Here is a 15,145-nt window from a genome sequence, read left to right on the forward strand (position 1 = left end):
GCCCCGGGCCTCAGCGCGCTTTCCCTTCAGCAGCTTGCAATAGCCTTTTCATCTGCAGACCTGTTCGCTTGTTGAGCTCACCTCTGCTTTTGGCCTCCTTGACATCCCATGGCAATCAATTAAATCACACAGTCTCCAAAAGCTCCTTGCCTCCACTCATTCCATTTGGGACTGGATCGTTCCCTTCAATGGACCCTAATTCTTGCATTGTGAGAAACTACAGATAATCTTGCTTTCCTCACCTTTTCTGTGCCATCCTTAAATAACAAACTCTACATCTCCCTTCAGCCATCGCTCTTCCAAAGCAAGGACTCCTCCTCTGTTGCCTCCTTCCTCATGCAGAAGTGCTTCTACAGGTCGCTTGCCACCTTCTCTGTGTCTTTTCTGCTCTTCACCTGTCCTTTTTCAGGTAGAGGAACCCAGAAGGTGTCCAAATGGGATTGCTCCAAGGATTTCTGCAGTGGCAAAATACTGGTTTTTAGCTTTGCTGTCTCATCCCTCCCAGTATGACTCTTCTGTTTTGACCAGTCCTCATGAAAACCACCATTTATTCCTACCCTCCTTCAATGTGAAAGGACCATCTTTCTTATCCTATGGTCACTTAGTTATATTAAGAGGTTTCAGTGAGGGATGTGGTCGCATTTATTTTTTGCAAAATCCCACAGGACTTTAGCAAGGGGACCTACACTGAGGCATGTGATCACTGTTGTCCCCTTGAAGGAGTGTTGCTGGCTCTCCCCACTGTATCATATTTAATCACCTGGGTTTAATTCTCATCTGTAATCGCTTGGAAGCAAGGAAGAGCAAACACCTTCCCGGAGTTAGAGAAGAGCAAGCAAGCCGGCACACTAATCCCATGACTTGAGGACCCCTGAAGTTAGTCCCTCAGTCTGCTGGTGCAAGAGGCACTCTGAAGCTCTGCTACAAAGGGTATCCTCCTCTCAGAGTCCCAGACTCAAAAATCAGGGTCAGACATTTCTCCCTTCCAGAGCTGATCCCAGCTTTCTCTCCCAGCTAGCGTGTTGGCCCTTGGCAGTGCCATCTCTCTAATACACTGAAGCTGCAGCACACCTGAAGATGGATGATAACCAGATAACCCTGGTCAACCTTGAGAAGGGCTCAGATAACCCAGCTTTCAGCACCCAGGTAAATCTCCTCTTCCCCTCCTGTCTGGGCACAGAAAACTGCTTAGGGTACTCCAGCTAATGGTGTTTTTCAGGGGGAGGAGAGGCTCCATGAAGAATCTGATGATCCATGTGGTGAGACCAAAGAGGAGAGGGAAAGAGAAGGGAAAGGCAGATTCTCCTCTTACTGGAGGTAAAATTTCCCCTGGAGATGCACGCAACACTGCACGTAGGATATTTCCAATTCAGTAGGATATTTCCATAGCAAGCTCTTGTACTGTCAAACCTGGATTGCAAGTACTTGATTTGGGAGCAGTGTAGGGTCATGCTGTATAGACAAGGTAGGACGTACATTGCCTGATGGCTTCGTATGGCAGCAGCAGTGGTGAGGTCTCTGTCCCCGTAGCAGCATAGCCACCTGGAGCAAGCCTGTGCTCAATGTGCCCTGGGCTCTGGTGTGTACAGGGAGGTCTCCCCTGCCATAACAGGCCAGCTTTCTCCTCTTGGAGTAGGCAGTATAGCTACTAGAGGCCAAGGCACACCTACACTGCCATACTGCTGCTGCAAATGCTGTCTAGGAGGCAAGATCATGATATGGCTCTGCTGGTTTTGGTTACGGAGCCCAGATCCATCTTCTGGGCCTCTCACATCTCTGCTGTGTAAATCTCCCCAGGAAGGCTGTGCACCCGGCATCCAAGGCAAAGCATTTCTGCAAGGCTCATGCCAAGGCAATACGGAAAGTCATCTTGGGGATCCTTTGTTTAGGTGAGGTCTCCTCAATGCTGAGGCCCCATTTCCATAACCCTTGGCTGGTCATGCTCCCATCCTCCAAGCACTGAGCACCATCATCTGCCTGGAGGTTGTATCTGTTCTCACCAGCCCCGCTGTCTGCTTCTTTGTCACCTCATCACTCTTGTCCTATGAGGGCTGCCTGCACCCTACTATCCTTTTCCTCTTTCTCCCCCTAACCAGAGGGTTTGCTGTTCCTCTTCTGCTCACTCCATGTGCCCCCAAACAGCTGAGATGCTGTCACTGATGAGCCCCAGAGCCAGGCTGCTGGGGTGGTGCTCCCTAAGGCCTCCCCACACACAGATGGGGGCCCTAAGGGAGGCCAGGGAAGGAGGTTGGAGAGAAGTGGGCATCAACACTGGGCCCAGTTAGTATTATGATCCCATGATCCTATGGTCCTGCTGTTGCTGACTCCCAGCGTGTCTTCTCCAGCCTACCTGTGCTACTTTGCTGCAGCCTGTTGGCTCAACTTCCAGCGAGCCCTCGCCTTGGTTGTTATGACTGCTGTGGTTGTCTTCTTCATGTGCTGGAGTCTCTTCCAGAAGCACTGCGGGGCAAAGGTATTGCAGCTCCTCAGGCCCTGTCGGAAGTGCTTCCAAAAGTCCTGGCCGTGGCTGAAATGGTGAGTCAGGAAGAGACAGGGACACATCCCTCCCAGGGCCTGGATCCACACTCACATGGCTTCCCAGCCAGAGCTGGACTGGCATGACCGACAGCTATTGGTGTTGGGCACTTGCCCTCGTGCTTATGCAGGCACCTTGTGAATGATGAGGCATGGCCCAGCCTGAGGGCAACACTAAAAGCTGTGGCAAAAATGGCTTACTGCCAACCCCTCTACCTCAGTAGTGATCTCCATTGTGGGAAGTTCAGCCAAAGAGCAAGTGTGATGGCAATTTGCATCCCTCACTTATGTCTAAGCCCCAGGTTTCATTAGATGTGTGGCCCTTAAGGTGGCATCTCCTGGACAATTAGCTCCTTAGCTTGTCCTTTGTCTGCTCCCCATGAGGACATCCTCTCTGTGACACAGCCTGGGATTTCCTTTGCAGGCTGCTATGTGTGGTCCTCCTGGGCGGTCTGGTCACGTGGCTGGTTTTGGACACCTCCAGAAATCCAGAGCAGCTCATCTCATTTGCTGGCCTCTGCTTTTTGGTTCTGTTCCTGTTTGCCTGCTCAAAGCACCACGGCGCAGTAAGCATTTCAGATGTGGCTTAGCCGTTGCTCCCCTCGCTGGGTGTAACCACCCAGCACCAAAAGCTGAGGAGGAAGTAGGGAACAAGTGCTTCCTGCCTACTGGCATCCCCTGACCACCCATCACTGAGGCAGAGGAGCAGCCCATGGGCTCCTCAAAGGAAGAAGAGGAGCCAGCAGGGCTCCTGGGCAGAGCTAAGAGCTGATGTAGCCTGGGGAGCAGAGACCAGGCTGAATGGCTGAAGTACCAAAGCCATTGCTCTGTTCTCCTCACTGCTCCTCTCAGGGCTACCTCTTGGTACCTCAGTCCTGTTTTGCAGCACATTCTTCATCCCGAGACAGACCTAGCACCACACCCTCTCATGGGTTTCAGGCAGGTGGAGGGGCACTCTGAGTGGCTTGGGCAGAAGCAATTGAAGTGATGTCCCATTGACCTCCAACTCAAGCTGCTTAAATGTTTTGGGCAATCCCTCCACCCCCTTCCTCCAAAGAGTTAGTGAAGAGCAAGTTTTGCACTAGGGAATGTGTAATACTAGTCAAACCACTAGAAGATCTCTGTGCTCTTCTCCTGTGTAAGCCTGGTAGGTTATGTTCCATCAGCCATTTCCTGAGTCCCACCAACTCATTTTCTCCTTCCTCTATCACCAGCCTATGCTTGCAGGTTTCTATGACACTTTCTTTAGTAGCATTCCTGTGACCATCACTCAGGGCACAGTGTGATGGTGTCTGCCATGTGCAATTGTTGACAGAAGCAGGAGGCTGGAGAGGGAAGTCTGTAGGCTCTGCTAACATCTCAGTCCCCATTTCTGCTCTTGGTCCCAGGTGTCCTGGAGAGCTGTTTTCTGGGGCCTTGGCCTGGAGTTTTTACTTGGACTCTTCATCCTCCGAACAACTCCTGGCGTCCAAGCATTCCAGTGGCTGGGTGACCAGATCCAGGTACTGTCTGCTCACCCCATCCTGTGCTTGTGCCAAGTAGCTCCCCTGGGATCAGCAAGAAGAGCCAAGGGTGGCATTGGGTTGAGAAGCTTCAGGAACCTCACACTCACAAAGGTTTTTGTTTGGGAGTGGAGAAACACCAGCTCTTTTCTGGTTTTGTACAGCAGTCCAAGCCCTTTGGTGCAGTGTCCCTTGTGAGCTGAAGCAGTGCCCCATGGCTCAGAGACAGCCCACCAGTATCCCCAGATTAGGTTTCACAGGGTCATTATCTGTTGGGGCAATGAATTGAGCTGAGGGGCTGGGGCGGGAGGACAGTCCCCTGCTAGGTAGAAGCGAGATATCAGGGAAAGAGCTAATGGAGATATCTGTCCTACTGTGTAACATCTCCACTTGCAGTTCTTCCTGAGTTACACCACAGCTGGCTCCAGCTTCGTCTTTGGGAACACACTCATTGAAGAAGTCTTTGCCTTTCAGGTCAGCTTGAGGAATGGGATTAGGGAGGGAGAGCAGAGCCTGGTTTTCTTCCAGTTTGGGTGTCTGGAGAGCATGGAGCTGAATGCAACTATGGTTGCTGGACCAGAACTCAAATAGCTCCAGTATGGGTCTCCTTCAGCCTTGTACCCATCTGGGGATCTCCTCAGTGCCCTGGGGAATTTGCACTGAGAACTGATCCTCATCACCCCTGCCAGGCATGCCCAGTGTGGTGGTACCCCAAGTGCATGGGCTGGCCCATGCCTTGTGCTGCTATGCGACACCACAGCATGCCCAGCTCAAGGAGCAGGGACCCCTGGTCCCCACGTGTACTCAGATGTGCTGCTCAGCTCCCCTTTAATCCTGTGCCCTGCTGCCTTGCCTTCAGACTCTGCCCATCATCGTTTTCTTCAGCTGTGTCATGTCCATCCTCTACTACCTCGGCGTCATGCAGTGGCTCATTCTCAAGGTAGGGCCTCACACCAGGCTTTGAGATGATGGTGGAAAGGAGAAGGACCTGGTGCTTTCTCTAACTACCCTGCTCAGGCGGGGAATGTCCCAGGAAAATTGGAATGATACTAATCTGGGGTAATTTGTCCTGCTAAAATGATAGACACAAAATCCCTCTTTCTTGCACATCTTCCTGAGAAAGCCAAGCCCTTGGGTTGATGTTGCTTGTGGTCTGTGGACACTTCCCAAGATCACCTCTGTGCAGCTTGGTGAGGGCAGGCTGGAGGGCTGGACTCTGCCCACTCTGCAGGGGAGCACAGCAGGGGTGCCAGGAACCTTTTGAAGCTGGTGACTTTGTCTTTTCTCAGATTTCCTGGGTGCTTCAGGTCTCGATGGGCACCACTCCCACTGAGACCCTGAGTGTGGCAGGGAACATTTTTGTGGGACAGGTAAGAAATCTGGGGAAGAGATCCAGCTCCTCAGCCCTTGCAACTGAGCCTGCCACAGAGGAAGGGTCGTCTTCTCCCTTCCCCAGAGACCTGCAGCCCTGTGTGGACCTCCCTTGAGAACACCAGAGGGTTTTCTCTCTTGCAGACTGAATCCCCACTGCTCATCCGCCCATATCTCGCAGACATGACCAATTCAGAAATCCACGCTGTGATGACTGGTGGCTTTTCCACCATAGCGGGCAGTGTGATGGGAGCCTACATTTCTTTTGGGGTGAGTACATGAGTAGGTGCATGTCACATGCTCCCTGCTTGGGCGCCCTGGCACACACTGCTGGGGAGACCCCCTGCAGGTGCCCAGTGGTCCCCTTCAGTGAGCATGGTGAGGGCAGGGTGCATCCATGTCCAGTCTCACCTTCACTGGCCTGGCAAATTGGGGCACCATGCTACATCAGAGGAACTGCCATGTGACCCTCACTGTGTGTCCTTGTACAGAGACCTGCACAAATCTTATAATTGAATCACAGAATAATTTAACCTGGAAGGACCCTCTGAAGGTCTCTGATCCACCCTCCTGCCCAGAGCAGGGCTGATGGCAAAACCCAAGCGGGGTGGTCGGGCCTTGTCCACTTTGGTGGTGAACATCCTCATGGATGGAGATCCCCTCCAGCACTCTGGTGCATTGCATGGCTGCCCCAGTCATGGAGAATGTATTTTCCTTATGTCCAACTGGAATTTCCCTACTGCAACCTGTATCATTGCCTCTCCTCCTTTCATTGGGCACCTCTGAGAAGCATCTGGCTGTCTTCTCTACAGCCCACTTTGAGGTAGTTGGAAATGCCAGTTAGGACCCCCCGTCCCCTTAACCTTCTCTTCTCCCAACTAAACAAGCCCAGCTCCTTCAGCATCTCTTTGGAGGTTGTGTGCCCTGACCATGTTGAGGATCCTTTGCTGGACTCTCTCCAGTTTATCAGTTTCTCAAAACTGGACACAGTATCTCCCAGCCTCATCAGTGCTCCGTAATGAGGAATAATCCTTCCCCTCAATCTGCTGGCAGGGATCCTGCTAATTAAACATTAATTAGTCTCTTTAAACAGAAAGCTAAGGGTGAAAGATCAGGGAAAAAGGAAATAACCACTCAGAGGGCAGGGGAGGGGTGAGAAGAGGCTGTTACTGTAATACTCCATTCCTGCTGGAAGCTTGGCTGTTCGTCATCAGGTAAAAGTTCTCAAAGTTGCACAAGCTATTGCTCTGATGATACTGATAAAAAGGGACAAGGAAGGAACAGGAGTCATCAATATGAGGTCAAACAGCAAGAGAGATTAATGTCTCCAGGGCCATGATAGTCATGGCTCCAGCAACGCCTCCATTCAGGCAAGTTGCCCTAAGCGCTGTGTATAGCCAAGATGGGGAAGGAGAGAGACATTTTCCCACCCTGATCAGCCAGCTGAGCAAACGGAGAGCCCTGAACTGCTCCAAGCATTGCTCACCAATGTGCCAGCCATGTGCTAGGGGCACCCTGGGGTGGCACATTATGCAGTGCAGCCTTGCACAGAGGCACCAGGCCTGAGTGCATGGTCTGCATGTTGCAGATAGATGCAGCATCGCTGATTGCAGCCTCTGTGATGGCTGCACCCTGTGCACTCGCCATGTCCAAACTCGTCTACCCCGAAGTCGAAGAGTCCAAGTTCAAGGGCAAAGAAAGCATCCGCCTTTCCTGTGGGTGAGTGGGGGCAGAAGGATGAAAGAGTGCGGCTGTACTTGTCCTGCCAGATCGGGGAAGCTGTGGGGACAATTTGGGGTAGGTGCAGGTGTCGTGAGTAACCTGAGGTCAGGAGAGCCTGTGTGATTGGACAGTGCAGTACATCCAGGGACCAAGAGCTGATCTTGCATGGGGGATGCCTGGCCATATGAGCCCTTCAGGCTCTTTTCCTTTGCAGGGAGGAGCGGAACATCCTGGAAGCTGCTAGCAATGGGGCTGCTGCCTCTGTGGGGCTCGTGGCTAACATCGCAGCCAATCTCATTGCCTTCTTGGCAGTGCTGGAGTTTATCAATGCTGCGTTGCGCTGGTTCGGGGAGATGGTGGACATCGAGGGGCTCTCCTTCCAGGTATCCACCACTGACTCTGAAGGCAGCCCATGGTCCTCACCCTGCCAGATCCCCCATCCATGGTGTCCCTCCATCCCCACTGCTGCCCACTGCCTCAGTAGACTGCTGAGACCCGTTCTTGCTCAGCTTTCACCTTGTTGGGTGCTTGGCAAATCCCGGCTACAGGTGTCCAAGCTGGGAGCTATGCAGATGGTCAGCTCTGTGTTAATTCCTTCCTGGGATGCTCTTTCCAGGTGATCTGCTCCTACGTCCTCATGCCAGTGGCCTTCCTCATGGGGGCAGACTGGGCAGACTCACCGCTGGTGGCCGAGCTCTTGGGGATCAAGATCTTCTTGAACGAGTTTGTGGCATACCAGCAGCTGGCCGTGTACAAGAAGAACCGGCTGTCAGGCCTGGAGGAGTGGGATGGGAACCGGAAGCAGTGGATATCTGTGAGATGCACCTGCCACCCTGTCAGGCATAGGGCAGGGATGGTGCCTGGTGAAATGGGTGCAGGTGGATGATGGTGTTGGGGTGGGAGGGCAGCTCTGGCCAGCTAGACTTAAATGTCCAGCTCACTGGTGGGTACACGGTCATCTTGAAGCAGTCAGTGAAGCCCTCTTCCATCTCTCCTGCTCTCCAGTGGGGCAGATGATCATGTTATAGGGTCCTTCCATACCCTCTGTGTTCTCAGCCCAGCCTCTCCTGCAGGCAGGCAGCCCACCACTTACCTCCTTGCTCCCAAAAAAGTCTGGAGGAGAAAGGGCAGGGTTGGGGGGAACTCACCTCCATCCTGCCCAGCTGGGCTGGGAGCTACAGCATGGTGCTCAGCTCTGGGTACTGTGGGCCTGTTGGGGCTGTTGCTGTGCCAAGGTGACCATCCCCTGCTGCTGTGCCCTGCAGGAGCGAGCTGAGAGCATCACCACCTTTGCACTCTGTGGATTCGCCAACTTCAGCTCCATCGGGATCATGCTTGGAGGCCTGAGTGAGTACAACTCACATCCAGGGTCCCTGAGTGCAACCCGTGTCTAGGGTCCCTGAGCATGTGACAGTGGGATCCCAGGTCCAGGGACCAGAAGGTCAGCTGTGGTAGGAGGCATTTGCTGTCTGTGAACCTCTGTGTACAGTCTCTGCCAGCACGGAGATAAGAAATGGGACTTGCATGAGGTGATAAGGGTGATTTTTGCACCGCACCCAAAGGTGAGAGCCATGGCACAACCCACCAGCCCAGGAGCTACCAAGCCATAGGGGCAAAGGGCAGCACCATCAGTGCCGACAGCATTGGGGGCTTCGATCAAACACCCATGGGTGCAGGATGTGCACAGTGTTCTGCCAGCACTCATCGCCACCAGCACTGGCAGACAGCATGCCAGTCCCTGGCGGAAGGATCATGATGTCCCCAAGGCACCATGTTAGACAAGTGGTTCCCAGGACAGGGCATCACGTGGCAGGGGGGACCGAGGGATGCATCCCCTTTTGCAGCTGTTCCCAACGCAGGGCAGAGCAAGGGCAAGGGTCCAACTCGCCCTGGTCTCTGCTTTGCCCCCACAGCCTCCATGGTACCCCAGCGCAAGGGTGACTTTGCCTCCATTGTGCTGCGAGCCCTGCTCACTGGTATCTGCGTCTCCATGCTCAACGCTTGCCTGGCAGGTAGGTCCTTCCTGCTGTGCAGCCCCGGGGGGCAGCCAAGAGTCCAGAAAGGGCCGGGAAGGGGCAGGCAGAAGGGTGAAACCCCCTGTAAATGCATGTGACAGAATGGGGAAGGCTGGCTTGCCCTTCCCATGGCTCTGCTAGGGCCTCCAAAAGCCCCTGCTCTCCCCAAAGCTCTGCCAGAGCTCCCCAGGCTCCCCTTTGCTCTCCCCATAGCTCTGCAGGAGCCCCTCACCCTCATCAGTGCTGGGATCAGGACATTTTGAGGGTGGGTTTTGTGGCACTACAAGGAGCTCCCTGGGGCCACAGCTGCAGCTGCTTGTGGGGGGTGTAGGGGATGTTCAAGCCCAGTCCAGGTATAGGATTTACAAGCATGGCCAGGATACAGAATTCCTAAGCATGGTCAAGGTACAGAATTTGCAAGAATGGTTCAAGAGTCCCAACCACAAGGTCCTGTCCCCCAGGCCTCCTTTACGTGCCAACAGAAGTGAGCGACTGTGTGACCTTCCTCAGCAACACCAACTTCAGCTCCACCAGCTATGCCATGTACACATGCTGCAAGCAGCTCTTTGCCAGGTGGGTGCATGGCCAGGCTGTGGGAGGCATATGCTGTATGGTCCTATCTGGGGATCCATGCGTGTCAGGGTCGCAGCCACAGCTGGATGGTGAACCTTGCAGCTTGTCCAGGCATCCCATCTCCTTCACCCTCAAGCCCCACAACTCCATGCCATGGCATGGCTGGCACCCAGCAATGCTGCTCTCCTGCCGGGAAGGCACAGCGGACGGGCAGCCTGGCATAAGGATTCAAATCATTGGCTTCAGGGTGGCAGCTGAAGAAGGGGGGCAGCTTGCCCTGACTGTGTCTCTCTCCTCTTCCAGCTCAGTGCTTGGGGAGAATGGGACCCTTTCCTTCACGGGTCCCTGGGCAGGTGTGGAGGAGAGCGTGCTATGCCTGATCCAGTGCTGTGGACACTACAACCACACGGCCTGCGCAGGGTGAGCCTAGACTTGCTGCGGCACCCAAAGGTGCAGGCAGCTGCCTGCTCCAGGGTAAAGGGCCTGCAAGCACCGGGATCTGCCAGGCCTACACCCAAAGGCACAAAAATCCCCAGCATGGACCCATGCATCTGTGTTTCTCCCCTCCGCCCCACTGGTGCCAGCTAGTACTGTGAGCCTTGCAACCCACACTGAGGTGCTGGCCCTGCGGACGGGAGGGACAGCTCCCTAATAAACCATGGAAATCTCCATGCACTCACCCTGAGCCCTCTGTGCTGCTCTCTGGCATCCAACCATGCTGTTCCATAGTGGACAGGGTGTGGGGTGCTTTGCTTGGGCTGTACTCTGCAACTGGAGCTCCCTGCAGCTGATATTTGCCACAAACCTTGCGAGCAGAGCCTCTGTCAGGTGCCACCTTCAGGAACTGGTCCCAGCCACCCTCTTCTCCCCAAGGGGCGAAAATGAGGGTAGAGCCATTACTGGAAGCCCCATCCTTCCCCGAAAACAAGCCACACCATCTCGCACCGCTGGGTGCCATACAGGCAGTCCCAGACTCCCAGCAGGGAGCTGCAGCATCTTTTCCGCAGGGACCATAGCACAGGGAAACAGGCCAGTCCTTCTCGCTTTATTGCACTCGAGCACAGCCATTTGCCAATGCGGCCACGTATGTACATCGTTATTTTACAACAACCTGACAGCAAGCACCAGGGCCCCGGAGCATGCTGTGCTCCCAACCTGACCCATCCCTTCCTCAGCTGGGCTGCCATAAGCTACTTTTGGGATGGGACACCAATGCCCTCGTGACTCTTATGGGGTGGTATCACATACCCAACCCCATCCTCCAGAGCCCTAGAGAAGGTGAAGCTCTGCAGTGAGACAGGAGCAGGTAGAGCTGGGACAAGAACTCTTAGCAAGCATCACTGCAGCAAACACTGCCCATCGCCATGCTCTGCTGGCTATTGCGCACCTTGAAGAGTTGATGGGTTTAAGAGAGGCTTGATGCAACTCAGGGCACTTTACTTTCCAGCCTGAGCACCACTGCCCATCCATCGCTGCCCCCTGCTATGGCCAGAAGTCTTAAGTCCCAGAGCTGGACAGTCCACCTGGCACCATCCTTTGCAGGCGCACAGAACAGACAGGCTGGCACAGGGGCTGCCACTTCCACTGGGGTATGACATGGTGCCTTACAGGGGTGGCGCTAAGCAAGGGTGACTGGGTGGTGTTATGTGGCCAGGCAGGGTTTGCATATGGCAGACAGCCAAGGGGTGGCAAGACCTGGTGAGCTGAAGGAGCAGGCCGGACGGCCGCATGTGCCACAGCAGCTCTCGGCATGCAGGGGAGGCCTCCCCCAGCTCCTGGGTGCCCTGCATGAGGTAGAGCAGCCTTACTGTGGCATGGCTGGCACCCATAGGCAGCACCACCAGCCTCAGCATCCACCCGGCAAGGGGGTGGGAGGCCCCAGGGACCTCATGATGCTTGCCCCAGGGTGCAGGAGGAGGCTGGGAGTGCACAGGAAGGCAGGGGTGCAAATCCCCATTGCCATGCAGCCACCAGCACCAGTACCAACACCAGTGTCATCCCACGTGATGGGTTACCCAAACAACAGCAGCAAAGAAGCACAAGAGCTGCAGCTTGCCGCTAAAACCACCTGCAGTAAAACAAAGTGTTGACTTTTTCAGCGCTTTGCTGGGGTAAACAGAACCAGGTGTGCCCTCTTTGGGTTCACATCCTTGACACGGAGCACTGGCAGGGTTTGACACGGTGTCTTCAGGGAGGACACTAAAAGGGATATGTGCAGTGGCATGTGTTGGGGGAGCACAAAGGTGCTGGGAGGCAGGAGAACAGCCCAGGCTGCCAGTCACCTTGGCAAGCGCTGGGGACACTGCCAGGAAGGGGGCCTTGTAGATCAGCATGGCACAGGCAAAGCCCAAAGGAGCAGGGCTGACAGCCCCAGCCTTGAGCACACCAGGGCCAGACACCAGGGCCGAGCTTAAGAAAGCTAAACGGACAGTCAACAGAGGAAAGCAAGCCCCACCGCACAGGGCTGTGCGGCCCCACAGGCTCCACCATTGGCAGTAGCTTATGTTAAAGAGGTAATAAAGACAGCAGCCGTGGGCCAGTGCCAAAATGCCCACAGCTCTGCAGGCCCTGTTGTGAATCCAGCCAGGTCACTCTTTCACTAGCACACCACACACAACACAAATGCTACGAGCCAGGGCAGGAGCCGAAGGAAGGAGAGTGGCGGCAGTGGCTGCTGCTGGGGTCTCTCCCTTCCCAATGGGGTGTGCAGGTGCACACTGCCTCCTGGCTGCTTGGGCTCAGGGTCGGAGCAGAGAGTCCCAGCCGAGGCGGCTCTGGCTACTGAGGGTGGCCGGACTGGCCGCTCTCTCCAGATCTGAGTTTGGAGGCTCCCTGGGCCTCCGCCGATTCTCCTGCTTTCCGGGAGCTCTTGGGGCTCACAGCAGCCTTGCGGGTGCCCTGGGGACTTGCCAGGCCCTTCTTTGGAAGCTGGGGGCTGGACTGGGCAGACTTCCTGCCCGTGGAGGGGCTCTTAGAGCCCTTGGGCTTGGCCGGCTCCAGAGTCTTCAGGCCCAGGATGGCGCAGTAGTGGTTACACTGGTGAGTAGCTGTGAATTGCTCCAACAGGGATGGAAAGCAGCTTTCCTTCAGCCCCTGGTACCTGTCAATACAGCCACACTCAGCCCTGGCTCATGCAAGACTTCCCGCTCGCCTTGTTCTCCAGTGCCAGCAACTCTCCCTCCCAGCCCACTGGCGAGGAGGGACTCAAAGCGCTGGGCCTGGCCTTGCAGAGCTCCTGCCCACTGGCTAGCGAAGATGGAGCCCAGCTGCACTCACCACCATATTGCTTCTTTTGCAATGCAAGCAGCAGAGCTGTGGACAGTCTGGGCTGCCCTGAGACAGCAGCTGGACGGTCACTCACCCTTTCAGATTGGTAGCTATCCTCACGTTGGTCATCTTCCATCCCACTCCTGCAGTGAAAGAGAGAACAACCAGTCTCTGCCCAGACAAGGATGCTCGGCACCAGTGCCAAAGGCAGGCCCATCACCCCTGGAGCAGGGATGACCTGCTCGTGGCACAGAGGCCTAAGCTGGGGCTTTTCCTCCTCCTTTCACAAGTCACAGTGTGGGGAGGAGCCACAGGAATCAGGCAGGAGGTGCCATTACCTTCCATGTCAGTCACAAGCATGTTTCCGTTCGTCCACTGGTAGACCCAATGCTGGAAGGTGCAGCACTTGAGCACAATCTCCGAGGTGCCCCTTGCCACCAGGCTGCCATCTCTCTCGGTAACACAGTACTGCTCGCAGGGGCCCCCCAGATCCTCCTCCACCGTGGCATAAGGGACGTTGTTAGCCGGTCGGTAAATCAGGTACAAAGGAATTATCCTGCACAGCACCACACAGTTGGGGTTGGCACCAGCTGACAAGCTCTCCCACCTCAGCAAATGGAGACTCACACCCACCATCTGCAAACATGGCCTTCTCCTCCACCTTTGCCCCTCTGCTCCCAAAGCCATTCTCCAGCACATCTGCCAGAGTTAGAAATCAGCTTGCCAGTACCTGGCACAGTTCTTCCACCCCCCACCACAACCTCCCTGGGTTTGACTTCTTTAACACGCCTGGGCATTGGGTTCTTCCCTTGGGCTTGATGCCCCGTAGGGTGGGAGAAAAGTGCACCATCCTTTAGGATCTCCCCAGCTCCCATGGGGAACCCTCCCCACCATCCAGCTGCTTTGCCCTGCTATCAAGTCAACAGAGAGTTGCAGTACCCTACTTACTCAGGCACTGCTCCAAAATCAGGGACGGCTCGTGCCTCAGCAGCAAAGATCTTGCAGTACTCTCGGCTGGAGTTCTGGATTTTACATTCCTGGGGATTCAAGCAGAAGAGTCAGAGCCTTTTCCTGCTTCACACCAACCAGGCAGCCAATGCCCAAGCCTTCCTGGGACTCCCCGCCTCACAAGGCATCCCTTGGTACCACTACCAGTCTGTTCCCTGTCCTGGCAGTCGAAGGACAAGTGACAGGAATCCTACAAGCAGCTCTGTGTTGCTCAGAGAGAAGGGCTGAAGCCAGGAAAAACAAGCACTATGCCAGCCCTGCTGGGACATGGTTCAGCCCATCCAGATCATTTGAAAAGTTGAAGGAGATAAAAAAAATTGGAAATAGAGCTAAGGACTGTGGCTCAGACAGACAGGGAAGGAGTGCAGGAGGCAAGTGGAGGGCACCCAGAGCCCCAGGCTGCCCCACAAGGGTGCCAGCCTGCAGTGCCCACCTGGATGGTGATATCGTAGTTCTTCTCGATGAGGCTGTTCTCGTTCTTGGTCCCAAAGACAATGAAATTGTGCACTTTGATGACGCAGGTCCGGCCAGACTCAAAGACAGGCTCCAGGCCGTAGATGGCCCTGGCGCGGCAGGCTTTGCGCAGGAAGCCAGCACCCACTTCCATGTCCTCGCTCACAACACGCCCGAAGAACTTGTCCCCCCAGTAGCCCGAGTCAGCCAAGCCTTTCGCAAACACCATGGGCGTCATCTCGATCTCCTCACCAACTGGTGGAGGGAAGAGCTGGTGAGCAGGGACACAGCAGGCATGTCCTGCCCCTGCCACTGAGCTGCCTGCATCCACACAGCAAGAGGTGGTGGCTGTGGCAGCACTTGCAGCTCATCAGGAGATCGCTCTTACCTTCGATCTCTTCCCGCAAGATAAATCCTGACAGCACTGGAGGAGACACAAGGCAGGAGAACAGTCAGGGTCCTGTCAGGATCCCACCCTGCCCCAAGGCCCATGCACTCTCATGTGAAGGGATCACAAAGAACATGTCCTGAATCACTCATAAATTAGTACAGACAAGACTGGCTTGGCAAGCATCTTCCACTCTACTCAAGATCTGGGTTTGCCGCCTCAATGGGAGCCCAAAAAGCAAGCACTTGTGAGTGAGAACTAACTGATGGGCAGTTTGCAGAGAACAGCACTATGGCCAAACTGGATGTCAC

The 15,145-nt window shown here is 55.0% G+C and overlaps 2 protein-coding genes across 2 annotated transcripts in view; one reads left to right on the forward strand and one right to left on the reverse strand.

Annotated features, from left to right (window-relative positions):
• The first annotated feature begins 1,071 nt into the window (after positions 1 to 1,071).
• On the forward strand, positions 1,072 to 10,149 carry LOC112967269 (sodium/nucleoside cotransporter 2-like). The gene is made up of 17 exons (XM_026068318.1): positions 1,072 to 1,146; positions 1,220 to 1,317; positions 1,798 to 1,889; positions 2,346 to 2,535; positions 2,960 to 3,101; positions 3,924 to 4,037; positions 4,434 to 4,511; positions 4,897 to 4,977; positions 5,327 to 5,407; positions 5,553 to 5,678; positions 6,997 to 7,127; positions 7,345 to 7,513; positions 7,747 to 7,944; positions 8,396 to 8,477; positions 9,044 to 9,142; positions 9,607 to 9,718; positions 10,022 to 10,149. The coding sequence occupies exons 1-17, from the start codon at positions 1,078 to 1,080 to the stop codon at positions 10,140 to 10,142; spliced, it is 1,983 nt and encodes a 660-aa protein (XP_025924103.1). The 5' UTR covers positions 1,072 to 1,077; the 3' UTR covers positions 10,143 to 10,149.
• A 2,347-nt stretch (positions 10,150 to 12,496) lies between these two features.
• The window catches only part of ALPK3 (alpha kinase 3), a 34,838-nt gene continuing 32,189 nt past the window's right edge, over positions 12,497 to 15,145 (reverse strand). The window contains exons 9-14 of the mRNA XM_026068354.1: positions 14,835 to 14,870; positions 14,427 to 14,701; positions 13,934 to 14,022; positions 13,324 to 13,541; positions 13,080 to 13,128; positions 12,497 to 12,818 (exon numbers count right to left, since the gene is read on the reverse strand). Coding sequence (XP_025924139.1) covers positions 12,497 to 12,818; positions 13,080 to 13,128; positions 13,324 to 13,541; positions 13,934 to 14,022; positions 14,427 to 14,701; positions 14,835 to 14,870 — 989 coding nt within the window. The remainder of the gene's footprint in view (positions 12,819 to 13,079; positions 13,129 to 13,323; positions 13,542 to 13,933; positions 14,023 to 14,426; positions 14,702 to 14,834; positions 14,871 to 15,145) is intronic.

The sequence above is a fragment of the Apteryx rowi genome, unplaced genomic scaffold, assembly GCF_003343035.1.
Source record: "Apteryx rowi isolate R43461 unplaced genomic scaffold, aptRow1 scaffold_27, whole genome shotgun sequence".
Taxonomy (NCBI): domain Eukaryota; kingdom Metazoa; phylum Chordata; class Aves; order Apterygiformes; family Apterygidae; genus Apteryx; species Apteryx rowi.